The sequence below is a fragment of the Leucopleurus acutus genome, assembly GCF_964270905.1.
Source record: "Leucopleurus acutus genome assembly, chromosome: 9".
In the NCBI taxonomy this organism is placed as follows: Eukaryota; Metazoa; Chordata; class Mammalia; order Artiodactyla; family Delphinidae; genus Leucopleurus; species Leucopleurus acutus.
The window spans coordinates 52140156-52164411 of record NC_139144.1 but is presented as its reverse complement, the minus strand read 5'-3'; the positions used below and the strand labels follow the sequence as shown (position 1 = coordinate 52164411).

At 40.3% G+C, this 24256-nt stretch overlaps 1 protein-coding gene and 1 pseudogene across 2 annotated transcripts in view; one reads left to right on the top strand and one right to left on the bottom strand.

Annotated features, from left to right (window-relative positions):
• Positions 1 to 24256, bottom strand: part of CALCR (calcitonin receptor) — a gene marked incomplete at its 3' end in the record, with an annotated part of 65373 nt that overhangs the window by 553 nt on the left and 40564 nt on the right. Inside the window, exons 7-11 of the mRNA XM_082847069.1 lie at positions 18244 to 18397; positions 12091 to 12151; positions 11945 to 12011; positions 9482 to 9700; positions 7074 to 7115 (exon numbers count right to left, since the gene is read on the bottom strand). Of these exons, the coding sequence (XP_082703195.1) occupies positions 7074 to 7115; positions 9482 to 9700; positions 11945 to 12011; positions 12091 to 12151; positions 18244 to 18397 (543 nt within the window). The remainder of the gene's footprint in view (positions 1 to 7073; positions 7116 to 9481; positions 9701 to 11944; positions 12012 to 12090; positions 12152 to 18243; positions 18398 to 24256) is intronic.
• Positions 16300 to 16678, top strand: LOC309966260 (ragulator complex protein LAMTOR3-like; annotated as a pseudogene). Its single transcript has one exon. The product of its transcript is annotated as a ragulator complex protein LAMTOR3-like (transcript).

Sequence of the window (24256 nt, the reverse complement as noted above, 5' to 3'; positions counted from 1 at the left end):
CTGTTTTGAGCAAAGGTTTCTTCATTAGCTCTTACAGTCAATGAATGAAAATTTGACTTGGTTTCACATTCAATATGGCATCCACGCCATATTAGGGAGACAGAATTTGAAACCTTTTTATCTGCTACAGCCTCTGATACAGCAGAAGCTTTTATCTAAATCTATACATTATTGGTCATGAAAAAAATATATGGAAACCATTGCACAGTTCTGGATTTTATGATAATGGCCTCATACTGTTGACTTTCCTTTATCCAACGTGGCTTGAGATGGGGTGTGCCCGCTAAAGCTCTGGTTAGTGGTTAACTAACCATGTCTTACTCATTTTTGTATTACCAGATGTCGTGGTGTTTGGCATAGAGCAGTTATTCAACAAATGTTTGTTGAATGGTTGTCAACATCCATTCTAGAATGATTTTCTCCCTCTTTAAGCCAAGAAAATGATCATCCATGACCGTATTGTAATTAGTGCCTTAGCGTCTGGTGGTATTAGGGTGGGATGCTAAAACTGGCTAGAGTGAATTTGAGGAAGAGACTTGAATTCCCCCCTGAGGTGAACTGTAAACCACTAGGTCATCTACAGTTGTGATTAGGTCTTCTCTCTCGCGCCGCCGTGGTGTATGCTTTGGGGAATTACTCTTGAGCTCCCATGGGTTGCAATTTTGGAAATTATCAGAAGCAACCACTTGTAATATTGTACCAGCAACAAGCTGCATGGGAGGGAATGGTTGTCACTGGGTAACATCACATCACCTTGCCATTTCACTGGGTCTCATTTGATGCCATGAAAAAGTATTGAACTTTGGGTCAAGAAACTGATTCTGCCCACATTAGCCATGAAATCTTGGGTAGGATAGTTAACCCCTCTGAGACTCCTTTCTTCAGTACAACTCTTCTACCTCACCTAGCTGTTTGAAGGATTAAATTGTTGCACTATGAATCAAAGTGGCTTCTAAGATGTAAGTACCATACAAGGAGGCTATTATTCCTATTATTATACTCTTATTATGGCAGGATGGTGGCCTCAAGTCTTTAGACTAAAGGAAACTCTTACGTCATATGTGTGGAGATATATATATATATATATATACACACACACACATATATATATATATATATTTGGAGGGTGGTAGTGTTAAGAAAATAAAAAAGAGCTCTTAATTACATAGTTTCTGATCTCATGTTCAGTTCTCTCTCATATATTCCAAGCTAGGTCTCCACAAAGAGTACTGTACAGCCTGGTAAAATATCTGATGCTAATGCAAATGAAAGTTTTCTTCACATTGTGATTTGCACTGGCAAAAGGGTGTTGTTGGATCTTTTGGGAAAAGGAAAGAAAATACTCTTGGTGGGAAGATCACCCTAGGAATATATTTTCAAATACAAAGGTGTTTATTAAAGGTATTAATGAATAAATAGTTCAGACTCTCCCCTTCCATCACTCACTTTGTCCTTCACTTCACTCCCCAAGAAGACAACTATGTTTCCCTATCAGTTTCTGGGCTTTTGCTTTGCAATCTGTGTAGTAGGGAGAGCTACAGAAGTGAAGAGAGACTAGACTGATTATATCAGAAAGGACTGATATGAAACCACAGCTGAATATATCTGGGAAAGAGCATCCCTACTGAGTTATACTTTCAGATAAAACGTGAGTAAATTTTACTTTTTGCCATGCAATGAAATTTCTCTTTTAGTACCTCTTCATGAATCTAGTAAATATTTAAATTGCTTTCCAATTCTCTTTTGAACTTTGGATTTCTTTACAATGTATTTTCCTGTTGAGACTAACAAAGAGATAGTGATGCTTTATTTGGGTTGTACCGTCTATTAAACAGGTCCTTAAATGCCAGGTTTATAATCTAGGAACTATCAAGTGCCCTGTTGAGGAATTAGGAAATATACTGGCTCAGCATAATTTTGGAGAAGCAATGTCCCCAGACAAAGGGAACTGATAGTTTCTGTGGATTCAGCATCTCTTAAATACCAACGTTGTCTTTATAGCTAAAATGCAACACAGATATTTAGAGGTATCCGAGGCAGACAGTGCCCAGCAGGAAAAAAAAGGAAGTCTTTGTTTTGCCTCATCTGTCCTTTTAAAACAATCTCCATTGGATTATCCATGCATACTACTGAAGTACCCAGCATGAGGCCAAAAAGTTTGAAGTCTATTTCAGTTTTTTAAAATTGTTACAGAAATGTTCATAGCCTCCCATAATCGTATTCCAAAGTTATAACCTATCCTTTTGTGTGGAGATGGCAGTCTGCTTCCATTTGTAAACCACACATGTAAGAATAGGCCCTTAGCAGCATGTGAAAGACACTTCAATTTAATACAGTTTAATAAGGGCAATTATCTCCTGCAATACCACAGGTTGAGCCTAACGCTGCTTTGATCACAAGAATGTGGGCATTGAATCTGAAAAATACAGGGGAGACTCTGGTTGCTCCTGAAAAGCATCAGAAATGGAAGGAGTTGCCCATGGGGTAAGTATAATATACAGAGTTTTGAATTACATAAATTCATTGCTCGTTATAAAAGCAATTAACACAGATCACTTCACATTTCCTCGATTATGTCAATTTATTGCCAACTTTAAAAAATAGAGCCTTGGTCTGATGGCTTGAAGACATAATTATTACACCTGGCTCTACTATTAACTAACTGTATAAGGTTGGTAACATTTGGGGCCTCCATTTCTATATTTGTAAAAAAGAAACTCAGGTTGGAACGTTCGTGGTTGAATTTGGATGTTTTTATCTTTGGCCTTTGTTTTCCCGTTAAGTTCATTATAAGCACTTGCAGTTATGTGCTGCTGAATGGAAAGTGGGATTTATCCCAGGAGTTCTGATTTTTTTTTCCTTTGTCTAGGACAAAGAAATCCTTGTTTAGCTTTGAGTCCCAAAGCTTTCTTGAGTCTCTAGAAAGACAATATTTTTGAAAACTAAGTTTTATTGAGAGAAAAAATTTCTAAATAGAAAAACTTATTTTTGCATATGAAGTGGTCTGAAAATAGAACTTTACTAAAAGCAATAGTGTACAGCCACTATGGAGAACAGTATGGAGGTTCCTTAAAAAACTAAATATAGAACTACCATACGACCCAGCAATCCCACTACTGGGCATTTACCCAGAGAAAACCATAATTCAAAAAGAGTCATGTACCACAATGTTCATTGCAGCTCTATTTACAATAGCCAGGAGATGGAAACAACCTAAGTGTCCATCATCGGATGAATGGATAAAGAAGATGTGGCACATATATACAATGGAATAGTACTCAGCCATAAAAAGAAACGAAATTGAGTTATTTGTAGTGAGGTGGATAGACCTAGAGTCTGTCATACAGAGTGAAGTAAGTCAGAAAAAGACAAATACCGTATGCTAATGCATGTATATGGAATCTAAAAAAAAAAAAACGGTTCTGAAGAACCTAGGGGCGGGACAGGAATAAAGACGCAGACCTACTAGAGAATGGACTTGGGGACACGGGGAGGGGGAAGGGTAAGTTGGGACGAAGTGAGAGAGTGGCTTGGACATACGTACAGTACCAAATGTAAAATCGATAGCTAGTGGGAAGCAGCCGCATAGCACAGGGAGATCAGCTCAGCGCTTTGTGACCACCTAAAGGGGTGGGAGGGAGACGCAAGAGGGAGGAGATATGGGGATACATATATATGTGTAGCTGATTCACTTTGTTTTAAAGCAGAAACTAACACACCATTGTAAAGCCATTATACTCCAATAAAGATGTTAAAGAAATAAAAGCAATACTATAGCGAACATGCAGGATATGACAAAGAAATAAAAGCAATAGTATAGCGAACATGCAGGATATGACATAGGGAGAGTCCCTTATAGACAGGAAGGGGAAGTGGTGAGTACAGAGCCCTTCCAGTCCCCCCCCCCCCCACCAGAGGAAGAGGAGAGAGAGTTATAAAGAGACACAAATGACTTTGCATTTCCACTTCATGGAGGGAATACTTGAAAAAATGGAGAGACGAAAGGAAGGAATAACAGAAACATTCCTGTATAGCAGGTCTTTCTCTTTGCTTCTGAGAGCACAGTCCTGAAAATTGATAGCCTTGTAAAGAAGTCCCACTCTTGGCCTGGTACCAGGTCCAACATGGTGCTTGAGCAGTGGAGTGGCAGTGACTATGGCACATACTAAAGACAGGTTCACAGGCCCTTCACAAAGGTGAAGAAAGGGGCCTGAGTTTCCAGGCTCCTCAGGTGGCCTGGAAGGGAGGACTGGTGTCTCAGGATAGGGCTGGGGCCTGCAGAGTGAAAGGATCTCTAGGGTCCTCAGAAGTGAGGGGAGCCACCATGAACTTCAACAGGGGGTACCAGCATAATACTTGGAAACCAGCTGCCCATTTGTTCAAAGGCTTTTGAACTAAATATTTTCTAGAAAGAGACTATTGTAAACTATTAGAGGCTGGTGGAATGAGCTCTTCAAAGCAAGCTAAGTTACAGCAAATAAACAAAATTTTAGGTTTCACACATTTCAATTTGTGACTGTTAAATTGAGATCCTTCTAGACCTTGCTGCTTTGATCCACAAACTATTTTATCCACAGTACATGGGCAAGAAAAATGGAAAACCTGCACTGTGCTGTTAGTACTCCCAATTTTTAAGCTACTGCTTAGAAAAACTGGCCCTCTCCATAGGTGTAATCATCTTTTTGTGGTCTCTTAGATACTTAATTAACAATTTACTGAAATGATTGGGTGGTCAATGTCCACACTCTTGGAAAAGTTGTGGGAAATGTCTGTTACATAAGCGTGCTCTCATGCTCATCTCCTGATTCCTCGTACTGTAATCCTCAAAATTCCTTTCCTGCTTTTAACCTACCCATTGACTATCTGATCCATTTCCATAGTAGGAGTCACTGATAACATATGGATAATAAACAAAAATTAAAACCTGTATCTTCTTTGTAGAACTGACATATTAGCTCCCTAGATCTCTGCTAAAATGTAACATTCAGCCAGGCAAAGCCTGATCACAACCATGCGGCTGGAAATCACCTTCCGCATGTGTAAGTGCCCTGCCCATGTTCAGTGTTGTAAGACAGTAAGCTCACAGGAGGCCCAGATGCCTGCAATCCATGGGGCTGAGCTGATACGACATTTGGCAGAGTACTCAGTTAGTGTTACTAGAAATGTCACACTGGTACATTCCCCCAGTAACATGATACTAACTAAAATGGGGATGGTTTCTTCCAAAAGCAGAGGTAACATACTTGAATTAGAGACTTTCAGTTGTTAGGAGCACCTCTGGCCTTGCTTTCTACGCCTGCCACTTCAAAGACGGCATCATGGAAAAACACAATCAGTATTGAAGTATTTTCACAAATGCATGCAAGCCTTTCGTGTTTTCAAGGTATGCCCATCCTGAACCTGATTTTTATATTAGCCCTGTATCGATATTATTTTAGATGAAAACATTTATTTTGTATGCCACCTGAGCCAACTCAAAAGGCAGGGATATTCATTCACAGAAATTGATATAAAGATGGGGTGACATAAGCCCTATTTATTTATTAGTTTTTACTGTTCTTAAAAGACACTTTAGGGCCTCCCTAGTGGCGCAGTGGTTGAGAGTCCGCCTGCCGATGCAGGGGACGCGGGTTTGTGCCCCGGTCCGGGAAGATCCCACATGCCGCGGAGCGGCTAGGCCCGTGAGCCATGGCCGCTGAGCCTGCGCGTCCGGAGCCTGTGCTCTGCAACGGGAGAGGCCACAACAGCTAGAGGCCCGCGTACCGCAAAAAAAAAAAAAAAAAAAAAAATCAATCAACAGCAACAGCTGTTGATCTTCCTCGGAAGATCCCTGGCAGCACATCACACACGCGGGCCTTAAAATGACCACACAGGATTGGAATCTTTTTTTTTTTTTTTTTTTTGCGGTACGCAGGCCTCTCACTGCTGTGGCCTCTCCCGTTGCGGAGCACAGGCTCCGGACGCGCAGGCTCAGCGGCCATGGCTCACGGGCCCAGCCGCTCCGCGGCATGTGGGATCTTCCCAGACCGGGGCACGAACCCGTGTCCCCTACATCGGCAGGCGAACTCTCAACCACTGCGCCACCAGGGAAGCCCCACTGATCTTTTAACAAAATGTGATTTGCCTTGGTATAAAATTATTCTTTATAGGAATTAATTTAAAATTAATTATCACAAATACTTTTACATTAAAAGTTATGAGACATATAACTCAAGAAAGCGTACTAACAAAACTTCAGGAAGGAGTCATAGACATAATGCCGTGCAGTGGAAGATTTAGTCCATTTAATTGGAAATCAGGAAATCTGGGTTCTAGTCCTGGTTATAAACTATGATTGTGACATTGGGCAAGTCACGTGATCTTTCCGGAGTTTAGATTTCTCACCTGAAAAATGAGGGAGCTTTCAAATCATGTTCTTTGAAGCCCTGGAAGTTCTTTGGTACAAATTTAAGCAGCTCCACTTTTGTTTTACAAATTGGGCTCCCAGGCAAGATGTCATTGGAAGAAAGGGAACTCTGGCTAAAAAAACCCTTAAAACACTGGCCATATGGATCTCTAGATTTTACTGATCTAAATATTCAGATAACAAATTACTTATTCCCTTTTGAGTCTTAACTCCAGGGTGATTTTCAAAGTGTTGAATAAGTGGTATGACACTGGCATCAAGCAACTGGAAAAGAGGGCAGTGAACCAGGACAAACTGGCTGGATATTGGTTCTGCCCTAGTGAGGAGCTGGGTCTTCCAAAGGGAATGGGGATGTGACTTCGATTCTACGGGAATCCAGAATAGCTTTCACTGTTGCTGCTCAGGGTGCCGACCAGCTTAAGGTACCATTCAAGGAAATGAGAATTTAGCTACCTGTCTGGATAATATCTTCAGTTGTACCACACAAAAGCACAGGTAAGATTCAACTTGCAGTAGTGGAAAAAAATATGATCCAGCTAGTCATGAAACCCTGTAAGGTCACCTGTAGAAGTGAGAGCAAATGAAAAGTGCACAGAGGCCCTTTGGAGACTGTAAAGTGCTGGCTTTATATACACGAGTGACGGTATTACATGTAACACACGCTTACCTCGTGGTTGCAGAAGCAGTAAATGACGGCAACAAAGAGTCCCTAAAAAGAGGAGGAAAGAGAGAGTTGAAATTATTTTTGTGTGCATTGTGTTGTCAGTAATCCATATAAACAGACGACCTGGAGAGGAACATTTCACTACGGCAATAGCAAGTCAGGGCTCGATGAAAGTTACTACCACTCATGTTCAGTGCTTCACTACAAGAATATTCCATTAGAAATGCCTTTTTCTCGTTAGGATTCTATTGCTTGGCTAAAAAGACTACTCTCGTCAATCTGGTTAACATATTACGGCCTTTAACGTGGAGATTTATAGCAGAATATGCTGGTTACAGGGGATTTGAAAAGAATCTTTGTACCTAAAACTTTTGCAAGCACAAGTGTCACAGTCAGTGCATGGCTGTGGGCCTGACTCTGCCCTGTGTCCTCACGGTGAACTAGTGCAGTACTGTTCCCACAGCTAAGTCCATCTCTCCAATAAGGACGTGGACTAAGTAACTTCTGAGGTTCGGGTCACTACTCATAAGATTCCTTGTGCCTATAGAAATGGCCAAAATAATAGATCAGATTATTAAAATAATTCCTAAACTTAATTTTAAGCCCTATTAATCTTGACCTCTTTCTTCACAATAAGCCTCAGCAGTAGAAAATAAAACTAATTGGACATGAATAATTGAGACAGCAGAACTCTGGCCTAAGAGCCTGTAGCAAACCCACTTCTGCCTTAGGACACGCCATGTCCCACCCTTGCTTTCAAAGTACCTCACACTGTGCCTTCAACGAGGCTTTGGATCTGAAGCAAAGTGAACGGAAACAAGGTAGCCACTCTCCACCCCTGTGTGGCAGACATGGGACCACCTGGGACGACCCCCAAGAGGCTGCTCCATTCTCTCCCACATGAGAAGAGACCTGGATACATTTCCCTATGTAGTCACTGAACTGTCAAAGATGGATTCCTGACATCCCTCTGACAGACGGAGGGTAACAGAGCAGGAGGCGTGGATGCTCTGTGCAAATTCATTACAGCTCCTGGAAAAACAATTCAATGTGTATTTATGAAAAGAGGGTCTGAAAATTACTGTATGGGAGACAGAGTATATGCATGGGTGGGACCAGCTGAGGGTCCTGGGAGTAATGGGAAAGCAGAAGCAACGAAGTGCTCACAAAACCTGGTTTCCTTCACAGTTTTGGCTGTTGGCTTGGAGGCTGTAAGTTACGAGATTTTAGGTCAGCTTTAGAGTTATATCTCCTGACTTTGCCACTAACCAGAAAAGCCCATTTCCTTATCCTTAATAGGCATGAGAACACTTACCTCACACATGAAGTGCTACATATTAGTGAATGGTAGCTATAATCATGATGATTTCTGATTGGACAACGTGAGAGTGTCAGCCATACCCATTCTCTGTGGTCTGCCTGACATTGTAGGGATGGCTAAAATATAGGTATTCTAAGGTTCTGACCTCTCTAATCAGAGCCAAGGCAATGAAGTGAAGTGACTGGAAACTGGCTTCCAGTTTAAGAGGGATATAGATGCCAGCTCGGGGTCCAGTGTTGGCATTTCACACTGATAGAAACATCTGCTTCTCTGCCCTGTGTTTTCATGGCATTAGCGACTATACTGATAATAATCCAGGTTGGAAAGCCAATTGGCACTGGTTACATTGGTCTTCAACAGTCCCCTCAATAAAGCAAAACCAAATGTGGCCCTCGGATGCTGGGGAGGGGAAGGAAAGGTCAAAAGCACTGTGGGAGGGACTTCCCTGGTGGCGCAGTGGTTAAGAATCCGCCTGCCAATGCAGGGGGACACGGGTTCAAGCCCTGGTCCTGGAAGATCCCACATGCCGTAGAGCAACTGAGCCCTTGTGCCACAACTGCTGAGCCTGCGCTCTAGAGCCCATGAGCCACAACTACTGAGCCTGAATACCACAATTACTGAATCCCATGCGCCTAGAGCCCGTGCTCTGCAACAAGAGAAGCCACCGCAATGAGAAGCGTGCACATCTCAATGAAGAGTAGCCTCCGCTCACTGCAAGTAGAGAAAGCCTGCACGCAGCAATGAAGACCCAACGCAGCCATAAATAAATAAGTGAATGAATGAGTGAATGAATGAATGAATGAAAAAAAGCACTGTGGGAGTAGCTCTGCAGTGGGTCAGTCTCTGGACAAATATATTTGTTCTCTAAAGATGTATTCTCAAAGCTCATACCTCCTGTTTCCTGTCTCCTTGCCCAATTTTAAGATTCAAAACGTGGGAAAGCAGACAGTGAGAGAGACAGAGAAGGTAACGTGTTACCTTCCGGGTAACACGTGTTCTAAAGGGTCATTCTCATCTCAGAGGAGCCCCAGAAAACTGTGGGCCCTGCACCAACTAGCTGAGTGAGTGGTTGAATAAGTGCTTTCCCTACCTGGAAGTGAATCAGAGAGTGCATCACGTAGTCGTAGATCCTTCCAAGCACTGGGTGGGAAGGTCTCCAGGGAAGGACGACGAACTGGACCCCCAGCAGGGGCACCAGGATCAGAGTGGCCCTCACCGCCTTCAGGTACATGTGCGATTCCTCCTCCTGGGATTCCTTCATTTTCTTCACAAGCACCCGGACGATGTTGAGCAAAAAGAAGAAGTTGATCTGCAAAGATATGATCGTTCTGAGCAAATTCTCCAGGTCAGCGCCCCTGAAGGACACCACTTCCCTCAGTTCTCGTTTATCCAGTGTGGGGAGCAGAGAGCACCTACACGGGACACAAGTGACTGCCTGAGAGGTAATATAATCGGCTCCATGTTACGAGAACACGGAGCATCAGTAGAGCCAAATACTCTTTACAGATGTGAATTAACATTTCCCCCCCTTTTTCCCTATATGAGAAAATAATTTCCTGTATATGTAAGTATATAAGGTTCAACTCTAAGGAAGGTATTTTATTCTTTATTTAGGTTTTTATAATTTTTACAAAGGAAGTCATAAATGACACTTTTAGATTTCTCTTTCTTATCTTTTCATTATGAAGATTTTCCCCTTAGGCAGGACTACTTAACTAAAAGTAAAATGAGGGCTGAAAAATTAATCTGTAAAGCTTATGCAGTGGAGAAAGCTAACCCAGGCTTATTTTCTAATAACACTTTTCAAAAGAAATCACTTCATTGAGGTATAATGTATGTTCAATAAAAAGGAGATTTTAAGTTTACATTTGGGAAGTTTAGACAAATGTATGTACCTGTGTAACAACGACTCCAAGCAAGAGAAGAGCATTTCCACCACCCCAGAAAGTCCCCTCTCGCCCCTTTGCAGTCAACAACTCCCGGACCCCACCTCCAGCAACTGCCGATTCCTATCATCACAGAAATGGAGTAATATATGGTGTGTATTCTTTTGTGTCTGGTTTCTTTGGTTTAACATACTATCTGTGGGATTCATTTGTGTTGTGTGTATTGGCATGTCATTCATTTTTACTGCTGAGTAGTACTGCATTATATAAATAATACATATACATAATTTGTTTATTCATTCTCCTGTTTATGGAAATTGGAATGGTTTCCAAAATTTGACTGTTATGAATAAGCATGCTGTGAATACTTGTATACAAGTCTTTGTGTGGGCATGTTTTCATTTCACTTGAATAAGTATCTAGGAGTGGAATGGCCTGTTCATATGGTAAGTGTATGTTTAACTTTGAGAAACTGCCACGCTGTTTTCCAAAGAGGTGGCTTCATGTTACATTCCCTCCAGCATTATATGAGAATTCCAGTTGCTCTTCACCCTTGCCAACACTTGGTACGGTCACTTTTTAATATCAGCCATTCTAGTGGATCACAAATTACTTTTAGCTGTGAAGAGTAGTTTTAAAACCAAGGTTGTTTTTAAAATTTAATTGATCATTTATTTTAAAATAATTAGAATAATTCTTCTACCTGGAATAGAAATAAATGTTATTACCCCAAAAATTCAAGAAAGGAAAGTGACCTTTAATAAAAATTGAATTCTTATGGGGTGTTGTGTCAATATTCAAGACCCACGTTAGTAGGTCCTTGTGAGCGCAGTTGAACTAGTAAGTATACCACTAATGAAAAATGGCAAAAGAAATTGAATTTGCATTGGAAAGGCCAGGAAAGTTAGGAGACAGCCCGGGTGATAACCCAATTTGATCAGTTACTAATGGATGCTGCTTCAGTGCAGGAGCAGAATATGGTCTATGACTCCGACTGTTTTTATTTTTCTTACTCTTACCTGAAGAAAACACTATCTTTGAGGTTAATGGGGAAAATAATGTCTAAATTTTAAATTTGATGGTTCTGATGATGGCCAACATACAGTAAACCATGGGTGGAAATAAAGAGCTTGCATATAGATTCAGACAGTCATATTTTCTCCTGGCCCAACTTCTTACTTAGCCATGTGATCTTAAGTGAGTTTACTTGAGTCTTTGGGTCTAGTTTTCCTAATGAGTAAAATGTCTCAATGTATCCACTTGGAAGGTCTGCTATTAGTAACAGCATGGCAAGGTATGTGAAGTGCCTGAAATGCTTTAAGTGCATGTTCAGTAGTAGTTATGATGATGGCTCATGGACCAAAGGTGAAATGGAAGATGGTTTAGTTTGGCGAAGCCCAGGGAAAAATGCTGCAGGGGGACTTTGTGGTCTTTTGCTTTCTTATCAGCAACATCCTGACCTTTGGTCTTTAACTAGGAGAATTTATAGAATTGTTGAAAAAAAAAAAGAACACCTATATTGTTGCTATGGCTTGTATAGAAATGAGCTTATGCCCCTCCACCCAATTGTAGTAAATAAAAATCATTTTTAAAAAGACTCAAATTGTTCTTATTATAGATTATCATTGAATTAACTGTTAATAATGGATTTAAAAAGCAATTCTCACCACTAATGCCCCCATGACAGGACCATGGATGATGTAAAGCAGGTTGGTGTCCACACTCAGCCAGCAGCTAAAAAAAAGAGGAGGGAATACATCAATACAATTGCATTTTATTTTCAAATATGTTAACTAAGAACCACAATACTTACTTGTCATTGAATAGCAGTGCCCTTGCGATAGCATGGGCAGTGGTTGGCACCAGCGGGAGCCCTAAAATGTGAAAAAGTACAAAAGCTGTAACTACAGTTTTATAGAAATTGTAGTTTACTTTCAAGAATAGTGGCAAATGTAATGTCTTGTCAACATATTGCCCTGATGTTTTTGTGCAGATGATCTTTGGTCAAACCAGGTAAAAACGCTCTTCGTTAGAACATCCTGTGCTGTCGGAGAGTTTGTTTAACAGCATCCAGATAATTAAAAGCCTTTCACAAATTATCCAGTGTGGTAGGTACATTATTACTCTCACTATGACCATAATACCATTGTTATGTCTATGATGATGATGGTGACTATTAATTGAGACCAGAATGCTTTTCATTGTGTGTGAACTGGGCTCTCTTACACAGGGGAGGTGGGTTGTCCTGAAGGGAAGGGACCGGAGATGGCATATGAAAGCCATAGTCTGATTGCTCCAAAGACTTCTTTGTGCTCTCAGTATTTCTTCCGGGCTTTTTGTTTTTCTGTTTATATCATGTGCATTGATCCTATTTTCTTTCAACAAGAACACTTCAGAGTAGCTAGTACCTACCCTACCCTCTGTAAGTTCTGGCTCCAGGACCTTTTATTAAAGCAGCTCAGAATCTACTTCCCTGAGTAAACTTGAAGTACGAGTCAAAAACAGCTTTGAGTTTATAAATGGAACGATGGAGATAGCTGCTGGCGATGTGTCCTGTCAGTCTGAATCTTTTAAAAATCAACCTTTATTCTATAAAAGTAATCTAGAGTAAAGTTGTAACTTTTGTAAAAAAAAAAAAAAATTCTTTTTCTCAAATATACCCATGCACAATAGAAAACTTTTTGATTTGGTTGACACATTTGTAGACAGAGTTTTTAAAACTACTATCAGTTAAGAAATGTGTCTCAGAAGTGAATCAGACCTCCACACTTTTATTTTCTGTGAATTATATGCAAAAAGAGACTCAGAACATTGAGTTTTCACCAAAGAACCATCTCAGCTTCTTAACTCATGAAGCATATAATTCAAAATAGGACCATCAAATGTTTGACTTCGAAGAATTTTGAGTCTATTTAACACAAAACATGATTGTGTTTTATTCACAGCAGTTCTAACATCCCACTCAGGTTTAGAATCAGAAATTCACTGACTTTACTTTGAAATACACATTTTAGAATTAGACAGCAAGAGAGGCAATATGGAGACTTCACTTCCACCTTGTCATTTTGTAGAAAGGAAAATGTGATTCTTACTTAATACAGAGAAGAGTATAGACCCATATCTGTTAATTCCTAGGGCTCTTCACCTGCCTCTAGCCATGATGTCACTTTTTACAGTTTATTTTTTCTTTCCTTTTCCTCTTCTTCCAGGCTTCAAGCATCATAACAACCTTTCCTGCCCAGTAAAGATGGTCAGAGTAAGAATAATCCTCTCTCCCCAGGATTCTTCTTCAGGAGTGCTGGATAAATTCTACTTGTTCATTATAAAAAGCCCATGGGTGGGGGAGTTCCTTCTTTGATTTATAACAATGGGAGAAACAGCAAGGCGAAGAATCAATCTGAAGAGGGTTGTAAAATAAATGATTTTTCTGAGAACTAAACTTCAGTGTTTGAAGTTACTTCGATCTGAGAGAAATTGACCAGTAAGCCATCCAGTGCAGACTTGTAAGGAAGTAACTACTGAAAGAAGCCTTTTTTCATTTTCTGTTGGGGGGAAGTTCACCACCAGATACTTTTCACCCAGAGGGTGATGTTCATACTGTCTCTTATAATTCTTTGAGATGGAGTGGGTAATATTACAGCTGAAATGAATGGATGAGATGTACGTCACCTGCAAACAAAGTTAGGTCTTAGGACGTAGCTTTCTTGGGTCAAATTTTCTGCTGTCCCACTTTCAAACTCTTTTCAAAACATAGGTTACACCTTATTTCATGGCATTGGACCTAGATTTTAGGAGCCATCGTACTGTTTTGGTGTGAAAATAATTTCAAAAGGACAATAAAAATATCCACTAGAAATTTCTTCTCTGCTCTATTAAATTCTTTAAAGTTTCTATGAAACTATTTTAGTTGAGAATTTATTTTGGTTGTAATTTTACTTGTTTTCCTCCCATCCAAAGATAATGCTTGCCTGAAGTTCTAAGAGAAGGCTATTGCTTTAAAAGAAGTCATCACAGCTGTCTTACAATTTTGTTCTCAGAAGTGAGATTTGGTACTGTGATTTTTGAATGGTAAAGAGTTTGGTGGAATTTTTAGTGTGTGCAGGAGTGGAGAAAGATAGATTTAGCCCAGGCATGTTAAAAAAAAAAAATTACATTTTAGAACTATACTTGTTGACTATCTTTCTAAACAGCTATGGGAATTTAAATCCTTCTCATTCTTTTAAATGGACGATTCTGTGCTTACCTTACTGAATGTGATGTTCCTTAGGATTCTACTTGAATTATTCTGATAAAGTTTTAAGTATTCTCTGATTAAGATACCCCATAAATATTTTACTTATTTTCATTACCTTCTTTTTGATACAACAGCTTGTTCTTTTTTTCCTTTGAATTGTAACACACATGAACATGGGTGTTAAGCAGATGTCTTCAAAGAGCTGACTGCGATGATGCTAAAAGTTTTATAACGAATTCACAGTGCATCAGTATGGAAAGAGCAGTAGAAATTGCTCCTTCCAGGGTGCTCTCATCTCTGCTGAATGTCACAAGCAAGAATAAATTTGCAGCCTTTTCCTTCTATGAGAAATTTTCTGAGTGTGGCAGACAGATGTTTTTAAATAGTCAAAATTGGGACAAGGAGTATGCCATACATTTTACTTCAAAGGAAATAAGTAAACTAGATCAGACAGGAATGGTGTCTGTGGGGGGGGGGGCAGGGGGGATGTTATTTTCAGGTTTTCAGTTTGAAGGCATCTGACCAGTACCAATCATTATTATTGTGATAATCAGAATTGCTATTGGGGGGAATTAAATTGTAGCTAGTTGATTCCTGGCATGACCAGTTTCAGAAGACTAGAGATCACTGGGAGGGTATGTATGAAGCTGAGAAGGGCAGGGGAAGGAAAGGCTGGGACTAAAAGAAAAAACAACAAAAAACAAGTTTGATTGTATGCTGGCCTGTTTTGAGGACAGGGAGAAACAGGAGGACCTAGCACCTGAGGGGGATGGGCAGGATAGTCACAAGCTTGATTTCTAACCTTACTGGATGGTTAAAAAATCCAGGATGCTGGGCTGCTGCCAGGATACAGCCCTTTTAGTAGCCCTGCTGCATTCTGGCTCTTGACTTCCATGAGATACTCTAGAGTGTGAGAATTTCTCTTTCTGACTAAATTAGAATATCTTATTATCTGTTACTTACAACCAAAGAGCTGTAGCATCATCAGTTCAACTTTGAGGCAACCCAAATATCTGCCCTATTGACCCACCATTAAAGGATTATCCCATTGGGTTCGGGTAATGTATTGATACTTGGTTAAAATCCATGTGTTCCTATGAGGGAGGGTTGACCAGTAAATGAATATTGCCTAGGGCCATCCCTGGAGTAAATTGTGGAGAAGACTTTGGGCTGCTTACATGGCTTCCCTGAGGCATTTCTTTACAGTTGGTAACAATAATTGTTGGGCAGGGGTTTAACTACAAAGTGTGATGTTTTCAGAAAGCCTTCAGATTATCCTCCCTCCTCATGAAATCTTGCCTCTCTTATGGATATTTTTAGGGGCTCCCCCAAATGCTGCATGGAAAGTCAGGCTTAGCTGAAGGCAATCCACAGCTTCTGCTCCAAGAGTCATAGTCACCCTGTCAGTGGAGAGTCAGGGCAGCTCTTGGCGCTACAGACGGTGTGGAATGGCCCTCGGGATCCTCCTCCGCTCTGGAAGTTGCACTGCATGTGTTTTTGTCCCAGAGCTTTTTCCCTCTCGCTGCCTTCCTATCTGTCTGCTTCCCTTCCACCAGTGGAGCTGTTCTTTTAGCAGCCCTCGGGGGGAAAGGGAACAATTCTAGAGAGTCCCCAAGGACCTCAGCACCCTTAGTCAATTTGCACAGAAGTAGCCACACCTCACAAATCATGTGACAGCGGCTTTTAGAGGAAGCTGTCTCAGAAGCTGTCCTCTGAAGTGACAGCTCAGAGAAGCAGGCAGCCCAGAAACCCAGGCGTGGAGATTGATCCTGCCAGAGAAAGGGGTTCATGACGGCGGATTACCTACAACGATTCCTGTAGAAAAAATCACCACGTGTTGAGGGGCTCCATGGGATTGCTGTATCGGATACAGGCGGAGTGCCTTTCATTAAAGTGGCCAGTGATAATGCCCCAGAGCATGCTGTGGGACCTGGTTTCTTGTCTACTTCTGCCCTTGCAACAGACCAAGGGAGCAAACTTGGATTTTCAAAAACTAAAAGTATCACCTGTCACTATAACACCTACCAGATTGGTTCAATTCAATCGTTTACCTTTGGTGGTGAGTTTCATAGCCAGCAGCAATGCTAATACAGGACTAATCGTCAGCCTAGAAAAGGAACTTGCTCCATTATTTGAAGAATTGAGACAAGCTGTGGAAGTTTCTTAATCTGGCAGTGGTTTCTAGGTATACCTTATCTTCATTATAACAGACACAGTGCCAATCCAGCAATCTGTAGACTACAGCAACACTTGTATCCACGTACTCGAGAAAGGGCCCCTTTTTCCACCTTACACTAGAGAAAGAGCCTATAGATAGAATTTATGGACAGACTGATTGTCATTTTTGCTTGTGTGGGGCCTTTTCTTATTTGGGAGATCTGGGGATTCCACAGAAATGGTTCAATCTATCACAGCTCCTATGGAGTTAGTCCAGTCACCAAATATGCATGAGATTCTATTCGGTGGCTCAGAATCAAAATGATACTTTGATCCACCTGAGCCATGAGTGCTCTCTACTGTACAATATGCCAGGCCTGCAGAAGGAAGCAGACTCTTTTTATTGTGAATGGTGAGAACATATTTTTCTTCATATTATTTTCTTTGCATTGAGTGTGAGGAAGATTAAAATGGCTTAGTAGAAGTACTAGAATCAGTACAATCACTAACTTTCCTTTGTATATATTACTTCGCAGTATAGGTGAGTATTACTAACTGATTTGATTCTTCTCAGAGGGTGCTTCTCTTTAATGGAAATGAAAGTGATAGCTGATCGTTTTTTCTTCTATTCTGCCTTCTATAACCAATCGGTGTTTTTTAATGTTTGTGTATTCTTTATAAAATTTAGATGTGATTCATTATTGAATTGTTTCCAATATTGGTATGTAAGTAAACATGGTAGTATAGCCCTTTTTTTCATACTTGAGTATAAATAAAATAGTATTTTTAAAAGTACAGTTTGAGCACTACATAGGTTTTTTTCCCCCAGACTGTTTTTAAACGTTTAAAGACTACAATTAACTTAATTCACTCTTTCAACCACATGAATAAGTGACTGTTTCTCGTCTGGTATGGAGACTGTTTCACCTAACATAAACTGTCAATTGGAAAATAAACCTCATCCATGAACCTTGAAAAAAAAAGAAGAAGTAGTAGCCACACCTCAAACAGTCCCACCATAAGCTTTTCAAAGCCATTGCCATGCACTGTGAGGTCAGGTAGGTTCTACTTGGAGGCCCATGTGGTTATGTCTGTTGCTTAGCTGGACTCCACTTCCTGAACCTTCACTAGAGGAGTCCTGCTGATGGATTGACAGGAAGGAACACTCTTGAGGAAGGGAAGTGGGTCCAGGGTAGGGGAGTACAGAATTCAAAATGTGAAATTCTCCTTTGCTCTACAAACAGGTGATCAATAAAACTGAAGGGGGTCTAATCAGATCTCTCAATCAGCACATGTTTTCAGTCCATCTGTTAACTGGGTTTGTTTCCTGAAGACATTCTCATAGTCATACCCCTCCTTCGCTGCACTCACTCTCCTGCTATCACAGTCCATGTGAACTTGTTAAAAAGCTTCTACCAAGTTCTCCTGGAGACTGAACTCCTGCCAGCACCTGTGTCCCGTCTCTCCTCAAAGGACCTTAGCCCCTGCCTACTCTCTGACCAAGACTAGAAGAAGACTGTGAATATACAGACAGAGGTAAAGGTGGCTCAAAACTCAGCTGCAGAAAATACATACCCCAGCCCAGGATATAATACCACCACATGCGTTGTCTCTCAGCGAACACAGACACCACGATGAGCGTGTGAAGATAGACCCCTTCACAGAGCATCCAGAAATAGTTGCACGACATCATGTACTGGTGAAAAAAGTGCAAAATCTTGCAGATCGGCTGTTGGAAAGAAATGGAGATACTCAGTGGAAGACATCTGTAACAATTTGGCCGAGAACAGAGGGTGAACGTGAGAATGAACCAAAGTATCTGCATTCAGTCTGAAAGGCAGTCTCCCCAAACATCTATCAACGTGTCACCCTCTAGAATTGGAAATCAGAGTAATAGTTCATAGGTTCTTAGTATTACATGTAAACAAACAGCCAACTAGGGCAATGGAAGCCCAGTCTCCCAAATGTTCTTTTCACATTACATCCTGGTTACTTATATAGACTAGACAGGTTTATTTTTCCTGTAGTGTGCCTGAGACCCATAATTTCTGATAGCATCCAAGGATTCGTCACATAACTTTTAGGGCCCCTTTTCTACGGCCAGTGAGGAGAATAACACAGAAATTGTTAATGCTCTCCTGAAGTTCACTGATCTGTTAGTGATGTTTACTTAGCAGTAAAAGAGGAGAGAACCAGGTGGTTAATTTCTCATATATGAGCCAGGAGCTATGCTGAGCCCAACTGATGTGATTTTGCTTTCATAAGGGAGCCTTCGTTTCTATATGGGGGTCCATGTGTTTGGGACACAGAAAGAAGGATGGAAGCCTCGCCTGGTACTTAGTACTGATGTGGGATCCACATTTCTGGAGCAATCAAGCTTAACTACATATTGTTGTCTGTACAGAAATAATTATTGCTTAAACTACATAACAAAACACCCTAAATAGTTTCCTAGTCACCTCTAGAGTACGGCTTGTCATCTTGGCACTATCGATGTTTTGGACTGGATACTTTTTGTCGTGGAGCTGTCCTGTGTGTTGATGGGTGTTTAGCACTATTACTGACCTCTATCCCCTAGATGCCAGTAGCATCCCCTACCCAGTCATAACAATCAAAAATATTTCCACGTCTTCCCTGGTGGCGCAGTGGTTGGGAGTCCGCCTGCCAATGCAGGGGACACGGGTTCGTGCCCTGGTCCAGGAAGATCGCACATGCCGCGGAGCGGCTGGGCCCGTGAGCTGTTGCCGCTGAGCCTGCGCTTCTGGAGCCTGTGCTCCGCAGCGGGAGAGGCCACAGCAGTGAGTGGCCTGTGTACCGCAAAAAAAAAAAAAAAATATATATATATATATATATATATATATATTTCCAGACGTTACCAGATGTCCCCTGGAGAAGAAAATGTCCCTGGTTGAGGAACACTACCCTAACGTATTTAGCTGTGCTTGACTCCCTCTAACAACAACAAAAATAAGAACAATTTAGCAAGACTTTACATATTAAGGATGATTATTTGCATTATTATTTTATCAAATGCTCTGCTTTACAGTTTGAATCTGACTGGATTTCAGGCCTTCTTTTTTACAAAGCAAATTAGCCTGAAAGTGACTTTCAGTATTGCAGTAACCTTTCCAGGACCACTCATTTCTATTCAATGCATAGCAATAGTAATTCACTTATTGGGAATCTGATGCACTGAGTCCTTTCAGAACTCATTGAACGTTAAGAAGCAGCCAGCTGTGTCCATGAGAAGGCAGATTGTGTATTTTCAGAGATAGAATCAACCTCTGATTCTGACCAAAGTGGAACAGTAGTGCAGATAATTCAAAACATCAGGTAATCTGAAAGTAATTTATATTGGCTTACAAAGGCACTGACTTTATCTGATTACCTTCCTAATTGGCATTAGTAAATACTATTAGTTTGCATTTGCTAAGCAAATACTTGCTATGTGCACATGACAAACAAGTAAAATAAGAAATTCAGTTGATACCCTGGATTCATTTTAAAGACTACTCTTACTTGAAAACCCTATTCCTTCTGGATCAAGAGGTCCAGAGCAGAAGCTTTGGTGGCTGCCATTTGCAGAGGAAGGGATAAGAAGAGGGCAAAGATGATGGCTTTGACTTCACATTTTATATGCAGCCAATCCTCATTATTCCCTGTAGTTATGTTCTATATGGCTAGATACAGTAGCATACTAAGGAAAAAATTGTGAGATGTTTTGTTCTTGTTTGGCTTTAAAAAATTTGGCAAGGGAGAATTCAAAATAACAACCAACTATTTCTTAAAGGACATTCTGCTAGAGTTTGGTTAAACACATTATTTAAGATCCTTCGATTTTTCAAAATGGTGGCTAAATTTCATGAAGAAATTATGCTTATTTTTTTGTGTGTTCAATCCTGGACTAGGTCCTAGAATTGCGAAGACAAAGTTCAGTGCTTGCAATTGAGAAAGTCATCTTCTGGAGGGGAGATGAATACAGAAATACATAAATGCAGCCATGCACAATGACTTCTAAAAAAGGTGGTTTCTGTAACCAACATTAATACCATTAAAAATTCTTTTCTCAGGTACATAAAGCCTGGCACCTAGATCATAGCAAATAAATGAATCAAACTAATGGGGTTTGTGTTATTAACATTAAATAATCCATTCAATTTGTGAGAAAATTAACAAGGAATGAATTAGTAGATTCTGCCAAAGTCGAACAAATTATTAAGCGTTGTCAAGCATTCTGCCCTTCCTCCAATTTTTGCATTATTTGGGGGCTGCTATACAGACTAACTTATAGTAAAAGAGGTGGCTAACTATAAATTTACTTCTCGAATTTGCATGAACAATATTGTAGCAAAATGAAGAGTATGCTAGGATGGTCTCTCTTCGGTTACTGGGGGCTATCAGAAGCATGTTTGAAAACTTACGGCAAACAGTTAAAACCACATCCTCCACTATACAAATATATTAATAACTAAAAATAGTGAAAAATTAGTTTGAAATGGTCTAAAGAGTACTAACTCCATAGTACTTTGTACCGAATCAAAGCTGCCAAGTTTATTTCTGATAAATCTTGTTTTAAAGCAGAAATAAACTTTGGTGTAGGTCCTGGTGATCTCCAGCACTGTGTCTATAGGTTGCTCTGCCTCTGTTTCAGTGGTGTGTATATCATTCCGCCTCACGTGGGCATACACTTTTGGGGAATGGAGGTTGCAACTCTATTATCTTCCCTGAACTGCTTAGAACTAGAGTGGGAAATACTGTGGAAAGAAACTACTTTTGTTTGTCTATAAAAGTGAATGGATCAAATGAGACTGATATTTGATTAGGTCAGTAATTTTTCCCAGCTCTCTTTTGAAGTGTGAGAGTGATTTTGATACACAGGGAACTAGAAAGGACATACGGCTTACCTTTTTCCTCTCCATTCCTTCATACATCTTACAAGCTTGAAATGCCCTTTCATCTACCACTTGAAATTACACTCTAAAGGGTGTGGGCATGGCTTATTGAAAGGAGTTCTTGAAAGCAGTGATGTAATAATGAATCCCTCCAAAAATATCCAGTTCAAATATAAATAATGAAAAAGTTTATAGTAGTGCTTTTTCAAAGTTTAGCATGCATCAGAATCACTGGGAGAGCTCGTTAAAACAGATTTTGGGTCCCATTAGTAGAGATTCTGATTCAGAAGATCTAGCATGGGGTGGTAAATTCTGCATTTCTAAGTTAAGTACCGAGTGATGCTAATGCTATTGGACGATGGAGCACACTTTGAATGGGTTTAGGGTACAGAGGGAGTTTACTCAGTACCTGACTCCTGTTTTGGTTACTTGCTGGCCTTCCAGTACTGATAACTCTAACCATCAAAGAGCACAAGCTTCTTGTTCCAGTAGACTCGCAATGCAATGAGAAACGTCCTGACTTTGATGCACATGTATACTAAAACTTCATGAGGAGGAATTACAGAAATTTTTGTCAAGATGCCAGTGCAGTTGATAAACCAAAGGGCAAAAGGCTTTCATTTCAACTTGAAAGCTGTCAACTTGTACAGTCTTTAAAGCTAGTTGAATGAAGGAGAAAAATCCCCCAGTCAGAAAGTCAGCATTAACTTTGTAGGAAACTACTGCAGTCCTTCTCTAGAGAAATTTAAAGATATAACGTTTTCAATTAAATGTGAGTCTGTCATGCAATCCTGGGCTGATTTCTGACAAAGCCTCAGAGAAAATAAGCTTGAATCTGTGCAACTGTAGTCACGATTGGGTGTGTTTAGAAAAAAAAAAAAAAAACACTGGAGAAAAAAGTCCCATTTGAGATAAATACACTGGAAAATGATCCAGAAATGGGCAAAGGAAATACTCCAGAAGTGTTCAGGAAACAAAGCCAGAGAAAACAGAAAACATGATTGGGGCAGGGGGGAAAGCCTGTTAGAAATGTGGCAGGGGAATAAAAATTAACAGCTTGCTCTACTCACAGGTCTTTGCCTACATGCTGTAATGAGGATATTATCACTCTTCACTGGGGATTTTCAAGCCATGACTGAATGAGTTTTATATGCTCAGGCTTAGGCCACAGCCCTTTTTGGTTATTTGTGATTTAAAACCTCTGAGTATGTGCATTCTGCTTTCACACTTAGTCCTTTTAGATTTAAGCAGTATTTTACACATGCTCTGAGTTTCCACACCTCCCATGGTGTGTTGACACAGAAATGGAACTGAGTACCACAGTTAGAAAATGATGAGTGCTTACGTCGCTGACAATGGTAACAACTCTAGTATAAATAATAATAGCTAACATTTGAGAGTTCTGACTCTTAAATGGATTTATGGATCTTAGGTGTATTGGTTCATTTAATCCTCACAAGCAACTCTTTGAGAAAGGTACTATTATTATTGATATCTCTATCAAGAAAGTGAAGCCCAGTGAGGTTAAGAAACTTGCTCAACATTAACCTGTAAGTAGAAGAGCTGGGATCCGAGATCCTGCGGTTCAGCGAGAACAATGCTGTAGTATTTGGAGCAATCCACCTGAACACAGCTAATATCAAATTGATTATTGCTCCACAGCTTTCTAGCAATTAACCAACATACCCCAAGGGAGTGTACAAAACTTCTAGTAACTCAACTGGAATTTTGAGAATGAAAACAAATCTATAAGAAGTGCTGCATGACATTCATAACAGCCTTCTCAAAGCAAGGGAAACAAGCTGCAAATGTTGAGATGAAGACTCACTACATAAACCACACCACAAGATACCATTTGTAGGTGACTAATTTCTCGTGCAGAGGTATCACCCAGATTGGTCAGGTGAGAGAAACTGGAGATTGGGTTGATGTTTATAGCCATTTTAGGAATAAATTCTTCAAATCCGTATGGAAACACGGTTGATTATAAATAAGAAATTTTTAAAGGAATAAAGAAATCCTCTATACTTTTCTGTACCATATGATCTTGGTTAAAAGACCATTTATTGGCTTTGAAATGTAAGTAAAGTGAAATAGCATGAATGACCAGGGTAAGATACCTCAATTCATTACCGTGTCTTGGCATTATTCTCTCTGCACTGTCCCTCAAATCCATCATACTTTTTCATTCTCAACCTAATGTCTTTCATAGGCTACCAAAATGGATAATTCCAATACAGTTTTATCTGCCATTTGATCTCTCATCTCAAAAACTCTGCTATCGCTGTCACCTCCCTCACATTTACATGGTCTCCCTCCCACCAGGCTCCTCTGGGCTAGGTGGGAGGAGTCAAGTTTCCACCCGTGGTCTCATCAGTTTCTAGTGCCTCACTTCTGAGCATCCATTCCAAGCTGATCTTCCTGTGACTAGGTTGACGTTCTGACATAGCCTATTGGCTCAACTGTCCTGAACAAGTAAGACTTAGAAGAAATTCACTTTGGTTTTCAGAACTTGGGACTCATTTGACTTTACTTATATAAGAGGCGGTAGAAAATGTGACCCAATTGTTTTGGGTTTTGAGGTAAATGCTCAGGTTCCCAGTAAAAACTAATCTCACTGTATTGTCCCTTTCAGACTCAGATAAAAAGTTCAGAGAAACATTTCTTTCTAGAAAATGACTAGTTGCTGCCAGCTT